Source organism: Aulonocara sp. 'chitande type north' Nkhata Bay, linkage group LG11, assembly GCF_057382095.1.
Source record: "Aulonocara sp. 'chitande type north' Nkhata Bay isolate Kocher_YH1m ecotype deep benthic linkage group LG11, A_spYH_male_GT1.1, whole genome shotgun sequence".
Classification (NCBI taxonomy): Eukaryota; Metazoa; Chordata; class Actinopteri; order Cichliformes; family Cichlidae; genus Aulonocara; species Aulonocara sp. 'chitande type north' Nkhata Bay.
The window spans coordinates 9,374,513-9,393,399 of record NC_141354.1 but is presented as its reverse complement, the minus strand read 5'-3'; the positions used below and the strand labels follow the sequence as shown (position 1 = coordinate 9,393,399).

The following is an 18,887-nucleotide window of genomic DNA, read 5'->3' as shown; positions in this document are numbered from 1 at the left end:
AAAGGCAGGTTTTTATTTTAATCCAATATGTAGACATCATGGGAAAAATCTTCCATGCTAAAACAGTGGATAGAGGTAGAAGGGCACGTTTCTGAATCGATGAATGTTGAAATGCACAGGAAGTTGTTTTGCTTTTCCTTCTTTTTGTGGCTTTTTTTTTTCATTTTATTTTTACATATGAACCATTTGTTTATTTCTACAGCAGATAGCAGTAATGAATATTGTCAGTCACTTGGCGGGCCACCAGAGCTAATCTAATGCCCATTTTCATAACGGAAGGAGATGTGATGATGTACTCACCTAGATCTACTGTTACGGAATGAGATCATTCATTATTCACAAAAAAACAAAAACAAAACATTTACGCACTAAAAAGTGGAATTAATTTTTACAAACGTGGGTACATTCCAATCTGAAATACTTATTCTGGTAAGAGATGCAGACTGGACCAATTGAAGCAAAAAATTATGTAACCAATTATTTTCCTTTCTTGCCACTGTAAAAAAAAATGTTAATGACAAAACATCACATAAGTCTAACATTTCTTACAAAATGAGCTATTGGTCAGCAGTCATTAATTGTGTAAAGGTGCCAATTTGCCCCATCCCCAATGGCCACCCCAAGTGTTGCAGTTACAGAAAACTCTTACTGTGAAATCACAATTACATATTAGAAATGGTTTTGCGTTTTACTCGTCGCATATTTGGACCAGGCCAGTGGCCCTGTGATCACAAGTGCTCCCTAAGAGGATTATACTGTATGTGTACAGTTTTTTTTCCTTGTTATGTTCTGACAAATCTAATCTGTGAGCACAACAATCCCCCTCACTTCTCCAAAAGCAAAAACACACATTTCTTTACAGTATCTTTGAAACAGTTGCTCTGCATTTTGGGAGGGAGGTCACATTGTTGAGTCTACCTTAATAAGCACAAACTAGGCCTAGGATACCAAAGACAGCAGACATGCAGACTGTACTCATAAAAAGGCACACAGTATACTGTACATGAAGAAACACAGTACAAATGATTCAGGACATATGACCGGAACTAGAAAAGTACTAATATTATCTAAATCTAAAGGTCATTGGCAATAAATGAAATGTAGACCTTACAGTAGAACCTCATTAATCTGGACAAACATCTGGGGATGGACTTGCCTGTACTCATGGATTTGCTGCAAGAAAAAGAAGAACAGTGGACCGAGACTGATATGGGGTATAAGAGAAGGCGGTCAGGGCCCACCTGTTGCTTTTGCTTTCTTTCCAGTGAGCTGTTACAGAGAGGGTAACATGCAGACTGTGTTTTGTATATAGATATTTGTTTGTGCTGACTTAAGTCAGTTCTATTTCTTTGTAAATAACTTTTTGTGCACCTGGGATATGCATTTTAAAAGACAGCAAAACACTTTGAATGCCACGTGTACACACCCTTCATGTCAAAACACACCCTGACTGCGCAATCTAATCTGAAGCCAAAAGACTTAAAATGTGTAACAAGTGTACAGGCTAAACTATGTTTCACCTTCCCCATCTTTTTGCTGATGCTCATCCATGTGTGATAAATGAGGTTCCACCAAATAATAAAATTATTACAAAAACAAACAAAAAACTAAAACTAAGTCTTGTTGCTAGAGTAGAAATGTCAAATCTCTCCTTGTGCATGTTGCAAGTAATGCATTTGTAGATCCAGCTCCCGAGGAAGAGAGCACCCGCATATCATGCACTGGAGAAGCCGTTCAGGGGCAAAAGGCAAACGAGATCCAAGTTTGTGAGTTTCTGTCCGCGGGGCAAGTTGAGGTAGGGACAGGGTCTGTGGCATGTGTGGCCTCTCGCTCATGACCGCCTGTGGTGTGAAAAAAATATTTGGGTGTGGAGGTCTTGGAAGTGCACCAACTGCGACAGAGTGAAGAGGGTGAGGGCCAGGCAAAGCAAGAGGAGGGAGCGGAGCAAGTGGAGGTGAGAAAAAAGGAGAAGGCTGATTTATGATTATTTGAGTGCCTGTTACCATTGGTTGTTGCTGCAGCTCCGGTCCATTCCCTGGTTTGAGTTGCCCAGAAAGCAGGGTTTGAGGACCCACTGGGTTGTTTTGGAAGCCCCATACTGGTGTTCCCATGCCCTGTCCAAAACGATGAGGCTCGTACTGAATGGAAATGGGAACCTTCTGTGTTGCTGTCTGTACATTGGCCCAGCCAGATGACGCCTGCTTTTGCTGCAGCTGAAAATCTTGATTATTTACTAACTTCTCCGTGGAGTTTATAGTCTTTGGAATTCCTGGTGGTGTTTGTATGTCCCATAAGGTGCTGCTGGCCCCATGAGAGACGGGACTGGAAATTGGCATAGCACTGCTTTGGTCTATTTGAGCTGAGGTGGATGCACCTGCTAAGCCAGAAGCCCATGGCTTTTGCGGCTCACAGCCGTTCCATGGCTTCTCTGGCTGGCTAACAGTCGAAGGTATTAATTGAGGATTACTCAAGTCCCACACCCTGTCCTCCTTCTTAGGAGGTGTTGACGGCTCCTTTTGTGAGGACACTGGGATAACTGACCATCTTGGCAGCTGAAGCTCTTGCCCGAGCTTACTTGGTGAGCCCTGTGAATTTACTAGTGGAGTAGGCCTGACACTCCACAGAGCTGCTCCGTCTATGTAGGAGGAGGGAACAGAAAATTCGTGTTGCACAGAACTTGTGGAAGCTAGCACTGTAGAAGTGGGAGTGCTGCTCCAGGAAACAGGCTTGTGCTGCCTGTGCTGCACCATCTCGTTCACTGCTGACGGGCTGGATTTTTTTGGCACGGACACCAGGTGAGAGGCGGCAACAGAAGACGTGCCGTCTTTTGTGTGTGCCGAATCTAAACTCTGAACAGACGTGGAGCCTGACTGACTTATCAGAGGAATATCTGCCCAGGATGAACTTGTCCGATGGTGCTGCTGTAGCACTGAGCTGTCAAACTGTGTCTGCTGTGGGGCTCCATGTTGGTGCTGCGATGATGGAACAGGCATTACTTCCCCACCATCTACCTTCCACTGCACTGGCTGAGGGTGTAGCTCGGACAGCCACTGCTCCTTTTGCTGCCTGCTCTGTAAATCCATGCGAGATGCATGCATGGAAGATGGCGGCTGTACTGCCCTCCTGTGGAGCTCAGCGTCTCTCACTACCGAAACCGGATAAGAAAGCTGCTGAGGAGTAGTCATCCCTGAGCCTCCTAAAGGTCTAGAAAATCCCCACACTGGCCTCCCACCCCTCCTCCCCCGCCCCCTCATCCTAGAGCTCATTGGGAAAGAACTGTACTGGCTGAAACTCTGCCGCTTACGAGCGTGGATCTTCTGGTGTACCAGCAGGCTACTAAACCACGAAAAGGTTTTGTGACACTCTTCACAGCGATGAGGTCTCTCTCCTGTGTGGGTGTTCATGTGATCACGGAGCAGATAAGCTAACCCGAAGCTTTTGTCACACTGGTCACACTTGTGAGGTTTGTCACCGTTATGTGACAACATGTGGTGCTGCAGCTGGATCTCGTCGCTGTAGCCTTTGCGGCAGCTGGTGCAGCGGAAGGGTTTTTCCTGATGCAGCTTTTGATGCGTTCTCATGTTCTGCAGGAAGGCAAAGTCCTTCCCACAGTCTGAACATTTGTATGGCTTCTTGCCTGTGTGAATGATGAGATGCTGCTGTAAATAGCTACTGAATCTAAAGCCCTTGCCGCACACTTTACACTGGTAAGGCTTGTCCTTGGAATGTATGCGCATATGCAGTTCCAACACTGAACGGTGACGGAAAGTTTTTCCGCACTCTGAACACTTGTATGACTTAACACTTATGCTTTCGCTTTTCCACTTCACCTGCACATTATCACTGGTTAATGGAGTGAATTGTTTTTTAGGTGGAGCAGCCAGTCTTTCTAAATACTGTGAAACAGACTTGTGGACACTTAAAAGATGCACATTTAAACTGGACTCGTCCCGATAAATGGACGGACAGTGTGGGCAGGTGTGTCCCTTATCCCAGTACTTGTTCACATCCTTTGGGAGTCGAGGTGATCTCTCCAGCTTTTCATACTCTGCTTCATGAATGAGCATGTGGGCTCTCAGGTTAGCTGGTGCACAGTATGTCTGGGGACAAAGGGGGCAGTTAAATGTGCGTTTTGGTTCCTCGCTCTGGTGTGCGTTCTCCTTTCCCGGCCCTCTTACCTCCTCCTGTTCGGCAGCAGGGGCCTGCTTACTGGTCTGTGCACTACAGGAGTTGGTTTCACGCAGTCTATGCTGGCGGCAGTGCGCCTTCATGTTCTGGGCAAAAGCAAATTTTTTCCCACATTCGGGGCAGCGGAAGGGCTTCTGCCCTGTGTGCAGATACTGATGCTGATGAAGGAGGCTGCTGTACTTGAAAGTCTTACCGCAGATGTTGCACAGGTGAGAGCGGCTGTTGTCGGTGTGCTTGCGACGATGGTCTTCCATGACGGAGTAGTGTTTAAAAACCATGCCGCATTCGGGGCATTCATAGGGCTTTAGGGCGGCGTGACACCTCTGGTGGAAGCGCAGGGCTGTAGTGTTTGGGAAAGTTTGACTGCACTCTTGGCACGTAAAGGCGCTCTCATGAGAGTGGGTCATCATGTGCTTAGTGACGGAGACCTTAAACTGGAAATCCTGGCGGCACAGGGGGCAGTGGTAAGGCTTTTCTACTGTATTGCTGCAGTTGTGGTCCCTCAGCTGGCTGACTGTGGAGAATATCCTCTCACACTCTGCGCACTGAAAAATGCCCTCCTCCATCGTTTGCACCTCCTTTTTTGGAGTGATGAGCTGCGGCTCCTCACTCTCCCTGTGTTCGTTTCGGTGTTTGATGAGGCTGCTGCGGTGCTGAAAGGTAAGGCCGCATTCTTTGCAGGTGAGGGGCGTGAGCTCATCCTCATGCGCGTGAAAGTGCCGGTGGAGGTTGAACGTCTCGCGGCGGGTGAACCTCTTCCCGCACTCTTTGCAGACCAAGCGGCACTTTTTCTGCTTAGCAGTCAAATCAGTATCCACTCCTCGGTCTGCCTCCTCATCGTCTTCAACCACATCCTCTATGCCGTCCACTTCGCCCACAAAATCCTTATTCTGTGGTTTAACTGCGCTCTTCTCCTCCACATGTGGCTCTTCTGCATTTGTGGCAATGTCACTGTCAACACGCTTGTCCTGCTGCACCTCTTCAGCATCCTCACAGACACTGTTGAGGTCTGCAAGAGAAAAAAAAACACAAAAACAACAGCACAGTAACAAGTTAAAAAACAAACAGTCTGACAAACTGCATGCAGCACCCTAGCATATGCATCATGAGCGTCTTTAACAAGCAGCGGTGCAGGGTTGATGCTTCGGAGTGCTGTGGTCAATAATGTCAGCAGAACTCACAGTGCAGAACAGAACCAGCAGTGAGAGCTACAGCTCAGGTTAGCCCCGGAGGCTAAAGCTAACGGTAAAATACATCAACAATGTTAGCATACCACACTTATCGTTTTCCTCCGCGTGCGTCTGTGCTTCTTTGCCGTCATCTTCAGTCTCGGACCAGTCGAATGGACGCTGGTCACAGCCACTGGCCTCGGCCATTTTTTCAGCCGCTCTCAGGTCCTCCGGTAAAATGCATGTCGTTTTGTCGGCTCCAGCACCGGACTCGACAGTAACCTCCGAATGGCTGGCAACACAACCGCCGCCGTCGCTGCCAACATCAGCTCTCTGCTCATCGTTGGGGCTACCCCCGGTTTTATTACACGTATTCTCATCTTTCTGCCGTGCACTGCACCCCGACTCCACCGCCTCGGTTTTCTCCCCACATGTTTCCACCTCCTCCTCGGCTATTTTCTGCCGTTTGGGAGACTTCGCTGGGTCTGCGGCGGCCATGTTTCACCCATGCACCCCCTTGTCCAGACCAGAGCACACAAGGATCATGCTAGTCAGGAATCAAATTTCCGGTCGAAACTTTCAAAATAAAACGGTAATTACGCTCAGCACGGTTCACTTCATCGTTTCGGTAAATATATTTTGAAACGTTAAATCACGCGTTTCCTCTTTACTACTGTTTTGGAGTTGTTTTTATAAACACTTGACAATTGTATCAAATCAGCTTAACTTTTCAACATTAGCCCTGATATTTTATTATTATTATTTTTATATGCGGTGACAAATCCACAAGTGATTGGCTGGGTTTATTTGGAGTCCATGTCTGTCTTTTATTAAGTTTAGTTACATTTCATCAGAACAGTAGCTATCTACAAAATATAGCCTGTGCAAAACTACTTAAGTGATGGCAATAATCTGTTTCTTTGCAACTATTTACAAATACATCCATGTCACTGCATGCAAGATTACCATAAATAGCTCCTACATACTTATGTATGCTTTTAAATTCAACCATAAACATAGGATTTTAAACCCAAAACATACTGTGATGTATTTGTCATGGTGTCTTTTTTGTTTTTAAATATATCCCAAAAAGTCTCGGTTCTTCTGAATACATCATTTTTGTCTCAAAACGCACTGAACAGAACACAGTCTAGCTTTATTGTCCAACCAAAGTTGGAAAATTATGTACCATAAAACTGTTGAAAAGCACAAGCATACATTAGCAGATAATTACAATGGCTGTATAGCTACAATATATGGTAATAACAGCAGGTTACAGGTACTTTATGACAACATGGTTAGTGTATCAGGAGAGCTGAGTCAGTACTGAACTAGTAAGAGCATCATTGAGCTTTGCAGCTCTGCTGCAAACCATGTACAGAGACATGCATATTGAACATCACTGCCTACAGTATGTCATTTTTCTGAGTTCTTAAAGTCCACGAGTGAAGTTGCCACTCAACAGAGTCACTGTTTTTAAGAGTCTTTTAGAACATGAGTATGTACACATGTCTGAGAAACCAATCTAATGTTAAGGCCACCTATGATCTCAAGTGTCTAATTTTCATATCTGCTTCAGTCCTGTCTGAATACAAACCTAAGTGCGAGATGGATCCAGAGTACGGCATAGCACTCCAAACAACTATTGTTACTGAAATACTGTCAGTAGAAAAAGAGCATCATTTGTTTGTCACATTTTGAAACATCAAATACAGATGGTATGCAGTTTATAGAGTTTCTGAATACATTCTCCTCAGCGCCGTCTCCTGCGTCTGTGGTCAACAGCTCTTCCTCGCCGTGGTCGCTGCATACTTCCATTTGTGTCTGTGGGTGGATCGGAGGAAAAAGTGCACTCGTGCATGTCCGGGGATGATGGTGCAGGTACAACAGCTACAGATGACTGGTTATTTGAATGCTGGCTGACCTGTGGTTGCTGCTGTATTTGTGTTTGATGTTGTTGTGACTGCTGTAGCTGTGACTGCTGTGGTGTTTCGATTTGCTGTTGTTGTGATTCTGTGTGCTGCAGCTGCTGCTGAACTGGCTGTGGCTGTAAGTGCTGCTGAGGTGTTTGTGATTGGTGCGCTTGTACACGATGTTGCTGTGGCTGTGGTTGCTGCTGGGCCTCAAGCACTCCTAAGAGCCTTTGCAAGAGGACATTGTTTTGTTGTAGACTGACTGCTAATGCCTCTTGTGAAGTGACAAGTGTTCTCATGTCCTGTCTGAAACCTTCGCCAAACTCCCGCAGACTCTTTTCTACCCGATTTCCAAGCTGAATTGCAGCTTCCCCCAACCCTCGTAGCTCATCTTCGAGCCAGGAACTCCGTAGAGGGGCTTCAAGAGGACCCTGCTGTGCTCCAAGGGATGGCTGAGGACTGCTGGGTTGCGGGCTACCATTGAGGAAAGGAGCACTGTAGAGAGGAGAAGGTGGCAGCCATCGTTCTGATGGAGGGGGTGGTCCTATTCCCAGACCAAGGCCTAATCCCAGTTTGTCCTCCATACTGTTCTCTACAGGTTCACACTCAGGTTCTCCTATGTCTCTGTCACGCTCAAGATTGTCCTCATCTTTCTCCAAACAATCTCTCTCTGATCCTTCCATTCCTACACCTGAAAATAAATTAGTTAATTTATTAATAAAAATGGACACAAGCATTGTTGAAATTAGTTGCATTTAAAAATCTAAAAAGAAACCCAGTTCTCAGACAACAGTTTACCTGTATCAGAGTCAGCGAAGCATGGAAAACTGGGCTTTGGTCTGGTGCTTTGCTTCTGTCTGGCTTGCTGAAGCCTGGGGCTTGGCTGAGAAGGACGCCCGAGCATTGAGGTCCCTCTGCTAGATGGCAGGTAACAGCTGCGGTGGCGGGCATCCGCCAGTCTGCCCCCATTGCGCCTCTTTAAGTCATCCCAGCGCTTCTTCACCTCTCTAAGGGTTCGCGGGACTCTGGAAACAGCATTTACTCTCTCCAGGATCCCTGCCCAGATGCGCTCTCTTTCACGTCGCCGGAGCCTCCCTGCCGGACCAAAGAGTTCTCCTTCGCACCGAGTAACTTCGGACACCAGCACTTCAAGCTCCGCTCCGCTGAAGCGACTCTTTCTTTTTCCTGCGCCGCCAGCAGCCAGTGCAGCTGACATAGCTCGGTCTGTCAAGAGAAAATTGAGAGGAAAGCCAAATGGGAAAGAAAAAAATAAATATATAAATATAAGTGTCAAGAGCTTTAGCAGTCTTATTTTAACTGTGCTAAACAACAACATGGGCAAGTACAACAACTCTTGGCAAACCTCTGAGCCCTGTGACATCAGAATTTTCTTCCATCACTAAAATGTAGCTACACATTTTCTAACAATAATAAAAAGTATTTTTTGCATAATCCAGATGATTTTGCTGACTAAGGGTGACAATAATTTCACAAGGATTTCCATTAGGAGTAAGGCTGGTTTACAAAAAAGATAAAAAGAAAGAACTCCGTTTTCCATGTGCCATGCACATGTTTAGAATTACTCTAAACAGGTGCTCATCAGCAGGGCAAATCAACAGCATAAAAGCAAACAGACTCCTGTTTGTTGGAATTATAAAGATAGTTAATAAAAGTTGCCAAAATATAAAACAACTGCAGATAAAAAACAAAACAACGACCCAGTCTTCATCTGATCAACAGTAGCTTGTATTTTCTTTTTTTTTTTTTCTTTTTTTTTTGCTCTATTGCTCCAGTTCTTTTATATTTTTACAACTTTTAATCAATATCTTTATAATTCAGACCAATAGAGTGCCTCAGGAATCTCTGCTGTTACAAATATGCTTACTTTGTTCAATGGACAAAAGGTCATCTGAGGACATGCCAGGTGCCATGATGTTTGGATGCACCACCACAACGTTGAAGGGGAGTCCTCCGGGTAATCCGCTGCTCTGGTCGCAGCTGCCCTCCGAATCCTCATCCTCCCGGGGGAAGCCGTTCTCTGAGGCTCCCCCCCCAAAGGGTCCCTCCGGAGACTCCACTTTGATGTGCATGGGAGGTGATTGCTCGTACAGCAGCCCCCCCTCCTCGTAGTACTCAGTCATGGATCAGACCTGATTTACAGCAGAACTGACTGGCGGGCCAATTCTGATACTGACAGCTTCTGCCCCATTAACAAAAGTTCAAAGCAGAGGTGAACCTACTGCTGAAGACAATACAACTCTTCTGTGTACACATAACTATCAACCTTTTAAGGGTACAGCTGCCACACACTAAAAGTGCGAGGGGGAGGTGGTTCTCAGGAAACGTAAAGTTAAAGCAGTCTTAAACCCGCTTTAGCACATTTATTAAAGCTGCTTAAATCATTGTTGTAGAGAGATACAAAATAACATTGTCTGATTGATCGCTAGCTCCAACCTCTAAAATCCATTTCTATCATTTCCACCAGTACTGACATGTTAATGCAAACCTAAGTGCAGTGTGTAAAACACCAGAAGAAGGCTGAGTGCTGTATCTAAACGTCCACTTGTTTAACACCGAGTCGAAACATCAGGGCAGAGGATCGCCTCCCAGGTCTGAAATCCATCAAAAAATGCTGCTTACAACTATGTCGAGAACCAGAACGGCTACATTTGCTTTCCCCCTGTAATCTCCACGTCTGCGATATGTCGCATCGATGCGCATTTCTTTCTGCACCACATCCGCAATGGTTGCGCATTCCGCATACATTAGGTGCTGGTCTTGGGATGGAGCTAGTTGTTAAGCTAACAGGCTACCGCAGCTTCAGGTGGAGCGGCAGCTCTGTCGGAACTCCCACTGACAAGCTAGCCGACGCGATTGGAAAGCTGACGCTGTTGTGTTTCTTACCTCATGATAAGGGCACATGGGAGGCAAAAGCAAACCAAAACACAATCGGTGCAGCTGTTAGCTCAGCAGCCGACAAACAGACCGAGGACAGTCGCTTGTTGTTGACGTCATTGAAGGTGCAAGCTCAGGACCAATCAGCTGAAGAGCTATCAATTCATCCGTTTAACGATGATGGACAGGCACATCGCGATGTCACACAGTATACAGATGACTTGGAGGGTTTTTAATTTTACTTTTATTAATAAAACGTCTCTTTTGTTTTCTGCTTTGTGTCGTTCATGATATTTTTATAAACTCCCGAAAACTCTCAGTTCTGAAAGTACGAACAGTTTTATATATTACACTTTGTTATTGTGATTGCCCTTTCTATTTTGTTTTAAGCTATTTTGTTTTCTCCTGCCACTTCATTAGGTTAACCTGTTCACCTTCTGATTAACGCACATGTCAAATTAGCCAATCACATAGCAGCAACTCAGTGTATTTAAGCAGGGACGTGCAGAGGGGGGGGGCTAGAGGGGCTTGAGCACCCGCCCCTTTCCTGATGAGTGCCCAAAGTGCCCTTTTGTTGAGGCAACTTTAAAAAAATTTTTATTTATTTATTTATTTTTTTTATGTGTGTGTGCGTGCGGAGTCCTGTCTGTGCCCCTCAACAATAATATTTAACTATTAATCATAGTTTTGCTAAATAGTCAACGGTGCAATAGACTCAATACTTGAAATGTGCAATTCACTTGTATTTTTATTTTTATTCCTATTTATTCTATTTATCCCCTTCGTATATTTTATTTATATTGTCTCTGTATTTATATATATGTGTGTGTGTGTGTATATATATATATATATATATATATATATATATATATATATATATATATATATATATATATATATGACACTGGTGAGTGTCAGCACCACAGTCCAGGATGAGACAACGAACATCCAAGAATACATTGGGAAGATGGCCCCAACTGACCGAGTGCTCAGTGAATACCTCAGGCAGCAGAAACCCAAGAAAGAGGAGGGAGACGAGGAACCATCATGGAAGGACAGAGCCCTGCACGGTATGTACCACCGGCAGATAGAGGAGGTGGCTGATATCCAGAAATCCTACCAGTGGCTGGACAAAGCTGGACTGAAAGACAGCACAGAGGCACTAATCATGGCAGCACAAGAACAAGCTCTGAGCACAAGATCCATAGAGGCTGGGGTCTATCACACCAGGCAAGACCCCAGGTGCAGGCTGTGTAAAGATGCCCCAGAGACAATCCAGCACATAACAGCAGGGTGCAAGATGCTAGCAGGCAAGGCATACATGGAACGCCATAACCAAGTGGCCGGCATAGTGTACAGGAACATCTGTGCCGAGTATAACCTGGAAGTCCCGAGGTCAAAATGGGAGATGCCCCCAAGGGTGGTGGAGAATGACCGAGCTAAGATCCTGTGGGACTTCCAGATACAGACGGACAAAATGGTGGTGGCTAACCAACCGGACATAGTGGTGGTAGACAAACAGAAGAAGACGGCCGTAGTGATCGATGTAGCGGTTCCGAATGACAGCAATATCAGGAAGAAGGAACACGAGAAGCTGGAGAAATACCAAGGGCTCAGAGAAGAGCTCGAGAGGATGTGGAGGGTGAAGGTAACGGTGGTCCCCGTGGTAATCGGAGCACTAGGTGCGGTGACTCCCAAGATAGGCGAGTGGCTCCAGCAGATCCCGGGAACAACATCGGAGATCTCTGTCCAGAAGAGCGCAGTCCTGGGAACAGCTAAGATACTGCGCAGGACCCTCAAGCTCCCAGGCCTCTGGTAGAGGACCCGAGCTTGAAGGATAAACCGCCCGCAGGGGCGTGCTGGGTGTTATATATATATATATATATATATAATATTCTGTAACTCTGTAACTTCTGTCGGTGCTGTGCTTTTTTGGAAATCGAATTTCCCAGAGGAACCCACCCGAGGGATTAATAAAGTTCTATCTAATCTAATCTAATCTAATCTAATCTAATCTAAAAGGATCTGGCTTGCATCAGTCACATGATCACATTTAACCAATGATCGCCCTCGACGGCAGAACGCGCTGGTTACGAGCCGGGAACGAGCTCACAAAGAGCACGCGCATTTTTTGCGGTCCGGAGCTGTAGGAGAAACACAAGTTAACTCAGAGACACAGACTGATGCGACAAACCCAGTAAGTAGGTGTACAGCGCACACTGTAGTGTGTAGCACCCAGGAGTATTAGCTTATTACGTACACGTTGGTAAGCTGTCTTGTTGCAACTGACGAACTGAAACAAACGAGCGTGCTGTGTGTGCAACAGCGCGACAAACATTACCTGTCCTTTTATTAACTGCACAAGTAGTGCTGGTCATAGCTGCTGGCTACCTGGCTGTCATGGGTCTGTAGCTCTGTCACCGTTTTAGGGAACATATTTAGTTTTAAAGTAAGTTTCCGGGCTTTTCCTGCCTTTCTGGAGGGATTATATTTCACTAAAAAACGATCTAATATGCATGTCCACATAATAATAATTATAATTATAATATATTAAAAAACACACGCTGTATTTTAAAGAACATACATTAAGAAGCAGATTATATTAGATTTATATTTTAAATAAGACAAAAGTTGGATTTTACAGCAGTAAAATTATTGTATCTCTACAGTTTAAACATGTAATAAGCTTTGCCCTGCACAGAGTGGATAGTGAAACAAATGGAATCATCATAAATACATTATTTCATATTTATTACTTCCCCCTCCTCATTGCTTTATTATTGTAGCTCTAGTAATAAATAATAATGTAAGGATGCCCATAGTATATACAGTATTCTGAAGAAGGTCTAAAATGTCACTGTGTGTGCATGTGTGTGTTTTATTTAGCTGGATTTAAAAAAATATTACTCATGATATAACATTGTGCAGACATGGCTGGTAAGGACATGAGGAGGAAACAGTAGGAGCTGTATGAGGCTACTAAAGGCAGTGCTATAACATTTTTCTGTCATCATTTTATTATAGATTAAGTGCAAGAGTTGTTAGGTGTGGATAATTAGATTATAGTTTATTGCAATAGCAAGTTGTGCCTTGTTCTCAGATAGACAGCAAGTGGAGAGTGATATATGAAATGATGGGAAGGAAGGAAAAAGAGAAGCAAAGAGTGATTCACAGGCAGAGCCGAGTTTATGTCACAGTTTTTCGTTGCCTTATGGTTCCAAGCGCTGTCACCAATCTTTGCATTTTGTTATTATCTCATGACACTTGTTTAATCAGCTACCATCTCTCCTGTGGACTTTTTAATGTCTACAGTCTCAGATCAACACAGCCCTGCCCTTCCCATATTAGATTCTTGATGAATGTGTGTTGTTGTTATTCAGCATGGTTCAATGTGCCCCTTTTTAACTTTGAGCACCCGCCCCTTTAAACCTCTCTGCACGTCCCTGTATTTAAGCATGTAAGACATGGTTAAGACGACCTGCTGAAGTTCAAACTTAGTATCAGAAGAAAGGTCAAAGTTACTTTGACCGTGGCATACGTGTTGGTGTCAAACAGGTTAGACCTAGTTTTCACAGACATACTGGGATCTGCAGGATTTTTCTGCATATCCATCTCTAGGATTTACAGAGAATAGTCAAAAAGAAGAAAATATTCAATGAGCAGCAGTGTCCTATTGATGTCAGAGGAAACAGGAGAACAGCCAGAATCAAATAACCAGTCATTTCAACCAAGATATGCAGAAGAGCATTTCTGAATGCACATGTTGAATGCACATGAATAGCAGAAAACCACCCCAGGTCCCATTAGGGGTCTTAATACCAGCTGAGCATTGTTTAAACACCACAGCCTGCCTTTATGGCCACAGTGCACCTGACTTCTGATAGCTTCTTCCACCAGTATCACAAACCATGTCACAAACTTCAAATCATGTGAAATTGTTTTCTTCTACATGACAGTGAGTTCACTGTACTCAAATGATCAACACAGTCACCAGATCTCAATGAAGTAGAGCACCTTTGGGGAAAGGAAGATTCACATCATGGATGTGCAGCTGACAAATCTGTTTCATGCTATCATGAACCAAAACCTCTGAGGAATATTTCCTAGGCAAAATGCTGGTCCAACTTAACACAAGCAACGTGTACATAACAAGTGGCATTTTAAGTTTCTCTATAAAAACATGTTAAATGGCCTGATTGGTCATGAGGAGGATGGAGCTGTTAAGGAAAGTAAATGTTGTTTTTTTTAATAAAAAAAAAACAAAACCTAAGGAGGATTTTAAAAGCTGTCAGGTGAAATTACTGTAAAAGCTTCACTGGACTGTGAGTGTCAAAAGCCTTCAGCCTGAGTGTGTTGTTTACTGGGAGGAGTTAACTAATGCTATTATGCCAAGGAAGCAAAAAAGCACCTGAAAACCAAATGGCTATTATCAGAAAAATGTTGCCTACTGTAAAGCATTGGCTTTAAATCAAAGAATGCAAGAATCTGTGTTGGATTGTGTGAACATGTCTGATGACAGGAAGAAGTTATGTTGTGTTAGCAGAGCGGGGGGGGGGGACAAAGAAAGAAAGAAGAGGGGAAAAAACCCACCAAAACTTTACATGTCATGCTAAAAACTGTTGTATAAGTCACACTCATGCACTGAACTTTAAAATGTTGACTTGTTCTTGGTTTCTTTGTTGGGCACAAAAAGGTTTTTAAAAAGTATGATTAACTACAAACTTAATAAAATTAGGCAAAATTAAATAGGTTGTAGTAAATATTTCTCCAGTAATTTGTACATAGTGTGTCAGCGAAAACCGTCATTGAAGTGATCTTAAAAGTGCTCATGTAGGATAAAACATAACATGTTGCAGAGTGACAATTTAGCAAGATGTGATAAGTAAAAGGAAAAATATATATATATATATTTTATCTTTAAACATGCTGCTGTTTCCCAGGTGGGCTAATATTTAATCAGTGTGCATGGCACATGGAAAAATACGTGGGAGCATGACTGAGATAAAGAGCTGTGAAGCTGGGCTGCACATCTGTATATAAGGCTGCTGCACACTCCTCTGCTATGTGTAGATTTGCAGGCACAGAAAACAAACATGAAGTACTTCATTCTCCTTGCCCTGTTTGCTGCAGCATGTAAGTCTTTGCACAAAATTTCTCGATTTGATCATTTGAACAGAGAGTTTAACACTGGAACTCTCCTTCTGTATTGCAGATGCTGCTCCCATTGACGATGACAAGATCATTGGAGGCTATGAGTGCACAAAGAACTCTGTGCCCTACATGGTTTCTCTGAACGTTGGCTATCACTTCTGTGGAGGCTCCCTGATCTCCAGCTCCTGGGTCGTGTCTGCTGCTCACTGCTACCAGTCGTAAGTACAGAGAGCATTCATCAAATTAATCTAATGAAAAAATGCACGCAGGGCTGCTAACCCCTCTAAAAGGGCATACTAACCAAACAAGTAGACACTTTACTTGAATACATTCCTCTTCTGGCTCTCCCTGCAGAAGCATCCAGTTGCGCCTTGGTGAGCACAACATTGCTGTCAATGAGGGCACTGAGCAGTTCATCAGCTCTTCCAGGGTCATTCGTCACCAAAGCTACAACAGCTACAACCTGGATAACGACATCATGCTGATCAAGCTGAAGACCCCCGCCACCCTGAACAGCTACGTCAACACCGTGTCCCTGCCCTCTGGCTGTGCCAGTGCCGGCACCTCCTGTCTGATCTCTGGATGGGGCAACACCAGCACCAGTGGAAGTGAGTCAAAGTCACACATTCAGAAAAAAAAGTGTAAATGTTGATGTATGAGTTGTATAACTTTTAACTTTTTTCCCGCCCCTTCTAGGCAACTACCCTGACCGTCTGATGTGCCTGAATGCCCCCATCCTGAGTGACACAGACTGCAGGAACTCCTATCCTGGAGAGATCACCAACAACATGTTCTGTGCTGGATTCCTTGAGGGAGGCAAGGACTCCTGCCAGGTATGAGCTAAAGCCATCCTGACTGTTTTAGGACAAACCAAACTTCAGAACACCTCTGCTCACACTTGTCTTTTCTGTGCCTCAGGGTGACTCCGGTGGCCCCGTCGTGTGCAATGGCCGGCTGCAGGGTATTGTGTCCTGGGGTTACGGCTGTGCTCAGAGGAACAGGCCTGGAGTCTACACCAAGGTCTGCAACTACAACAGCTGGATCAACAACACCATGGCTAACAACTAAATGAAACTACAGTTTTCTAACTAAAGTTTCTTGTATAATTAACTATGAAATCTGATTCAAATAAATAAATAGTCAACATCATTTCATGTTGTTCCTTGTTTTGTGCTGTTGGGTAAATCATGACAAGAATCATCAGTAAAGCAGATAAATCATAATCACACATGTTGTTAACAATTAGCATAAGACAGTGGTTCAAAAATGAAAATTATATTTTTTTTTAGTATTTAAGATTTAATTAAGTTCTTTTTAACTACTTTACATTTAAGACCACAGCGAGCTGCATAGATTGATTACTTTATAAATAAAATTGTAATTTTTCATTCATCACTTAGTGGTAATGCATTAATTAACCTTATAAACATTAATATTTGTTTTGGTCAATGACTCTATAAAAGTTTTCTAAAGTCATTGGTTTTAATTCAGCAGTGTGTATACATTTTATAGAAAACAATAATTTTATGTTTAAATTGAAGTCACAGTCTTACACTCTTGGTCTGTAAGTCTGGAATTTTTTTCATAAACAGATAATAAAAACAAATTATCCAAAGAGATCCACAGGCAGCACAGTATATATATACACATCACACATCACATACATCACATACCCAATGCAAAGCTTCTTCAAGCTGCTGCCGTCGGGGAGGAGACTGCGGAGTCTCCAGGCCAGGACCAGCAGGCTGAAGGACAGCTTCATCCATCAGGCTGTCAGGAAGCTTAACTCCCTCCCGATTCTGCCCCCTCTCCCCTCTCTCCTCCACGGTCTCACTGAACTCTGTCACACACACACACACACACACACACACACACACTCTCTGACTCACTCACTGGCCTGCACCAGTTACCAGTCACTTTGTGGAGCATTGGACTGCCATTACCTCATAAGACTTTGTTGTTACACTTTCTCTTACCGTACATTACTAAATCTCCATTTGCACTATTTGCCTATTTGCACTACTCTGCCTGGTTTACACTCAATGTCACTTACCCATTATATTGTATATTGTATAGCTTTCTTGTTATATGTAAAATTGTATTTATTTAAATTTTTACTTTTTAATTATTTTACTTGCATTTTTAATCACTTTTATATTTAAATATATTTAAATGTTCATTTGCTATTTATCTAGGGATTGAGAGTAACGCAATTTCTATTCTCTGTATGTCCTGTACATGTGGCAGAATCGACAAATAAAGTTGACTTTGACTTTGACACATACTGGTGAATTAAGTATGCTCAAGCTCTTTAATCAAACTTGTATTGTTTCCACTAAAATATAATTATTGTCGTTATCCATGAGTTTTCAACTTCAAAGTTTTACAAAAATGCAGAAAAAAAATAGTAAAGCACATTATTATTGTTTTATTGAGATTCCACATTACACTCATTTACTTGTACTTCTGAACAGAAAACGTGTTTTTGTGGTTCAATGTGATGCTTGGTTTATTTGTGCGGGGTCAAATTTGATACAATGTGTGAAAATAGGAGTTCAATTAAATATTTTCCTATTAAATAATAAAATAATTTAAAAAATGTAAACCTTTTTTTGACAGTTTTTAAAAAATTTTTTTTTTATGTTTTCTTATCTTTATGGCAGGTGTCTAGTCTAATACATTTGTTTAGCACTATACTTGTCTCTCACTTACTGTATCTTCTTTGTGAAGAGACACTAAGAGTATAAGAGTATTATTTACAAAGCTATGCTTGGATTGCTGCCTCCTTATATTTGTACTTTGGTCACAAGGACAAATAGTGGTTCTTACTCCTTGCGCTCAAATGATCAGCTGCTGTTGTCTGTTCCCCTTGTCCGCACAGAGCTGGGTAAGAAAGCCTTTGTCCACTCTGCGCCTTTTTCGTGGAACATGTTACAGAAAGACTGGAAACTAACTGAATTGTTGTCTTTAAATGTTTTTAAAACTAAACTCAAAGGCCTACAGGCTGCCTCAATAATGTGTAATTGTTTTGTGTAATTTTAACTTTGTTTGTTCGTATGTATTTGTCTTGAAATGTGCTGCCTCTTGGCCAGGACTCCCTTGAAAAAGAGGTCTTTGATCTCAACGGGACATTCCTGGTTAAATAAAGGTTAAATAAAAAATAAAATATAATGCTACATAATTATACAGTTTTTCTATCATTAATTCAAATCTTTTATAAATGAAGTGTATGTGACTGGTGGTAGGACTAAACCTAGATTATAAGCACTGACCTTTATCAACCAGATGTCTTTTCACACGCTGGTCAGATAACAGATTGTCACAGTGGGTTTAAAATGGCAGCAATTTGTTTGACTATCAACTGTTCTTCTGTTATTATTTGGTTGTGAAACACTATAACACCTTTAGTATATAGCTAGCATATAGCTGTTGCACCATGTAATACGATCTGAAAGGCATCTAATTGACAATGATCCCAAACATAATGCCAACGCAGAAAAAGCATACTTGGATAGAAAAATACAACAAAAAAATGAAACACTATCAGCCATAGACAGGCCTCCCCGGAGCC

General features: G+C 43.0%; 3 protein-coding genes across 5 annotated transcripts; 1 reads left to right on the top strand and 2 right to left on the bottom strand.

Moving 5' to 3' along the window:
- LOC147318474 (uncharacterized) lies at positions 1 to 5,988 on the bottom strand. 2 transcript variants are annotated; one of them, XM_086310433.1, is made up of 3 exons: positions 5,462 to 5,988; positions 2,004 to 5,197; positions 1 to 1,841 (listed from the first exon to the last, which is right to left on the bottom strand). In XM_086310433.1, exons 1-3 carry the CDS (start codon positions 5,853 to 5,855, stop codon positions 1,641 to 1,643), a joined length of 3,789 nt encoding a protein of 1,262 aa, XP_086166559.1. In that variant the 5' UTR covers positions 5,856 to 5,988; the 3' UTR covers positions 1 to 1,640. The 2 variants fall into 2 exon arrangements, with proteins under 2 accessions (XP_086166559.1, XP_086166558.1); XM_086310432.1 differs by having other exon boundaries at positions 1 to 5,197; positions 5,462 to 5,983.
- Positions 5,989 to 6,152: 164 nt separating this feature from the next.
- Positions 6,153 to 10,552, bottom strand: LOC147318473 (uncharacterized). 2 transcript variants are annotated; one of them, XM_086310436.1, is made up of 4 exons: positions 10,175 to 10,552; positions 9,156 to 9,470; positions 8,069 to 8,494; positions 6,153 to 7,961 (listed from the first exon to the last, which is right to left on the bottom strand). In XM_086310436.1, the coding sequence occupies exons 2-4, from the start codon at positions 9,409 to 9,411 to the stop codon at positions 7,111 to 7,113; spliced, it is 1,533 nt and encodes a 510-aa protein (XP_086166562.1). In that variant the 5' UTR covers positions 9,412 to 9,470; positions 10,175 to 10,552; the 3' UTR covers positions 6,153 to 7,110. The 2 variants fall into 2 exon arrangements, with proteins under 2 accessions (XP_086166562.1, XP_086166560.1); XM_086310434.1 differs by having other exon boundaries at positions 6,154 to 7,961; positions 9,156 to 10,552.
- Positions 10,553 to 15,142: 4,590 nt separating this feature from the next.
- Positions 15,143 to 16,465, top strand: LOC147318472 (trypsin-3-like). The gene is made up of 5 exons (XM_086310431.1): positions 15,143 to 15,298; positions 15,378 to 15,534; positions 15,671 to 15,924; positions 16,013 to 16,149; positions 16,235 to 16,465. Exons 1-5 carry the CDS (start codon positions 15,259 to 15,261, stop codon positions 16,382 to 16,384), a joined length of 738 nt encoding a protein of 245 aa, XP_086166557.1. The 5' UTR covers positions 15,143 to 15,258; the 3' UTR covers positions 16,385 to 16,465.
- The last annotated feature ends 2,422 nt before the right edge of the window (positions 16,466 to 18,887 follow it).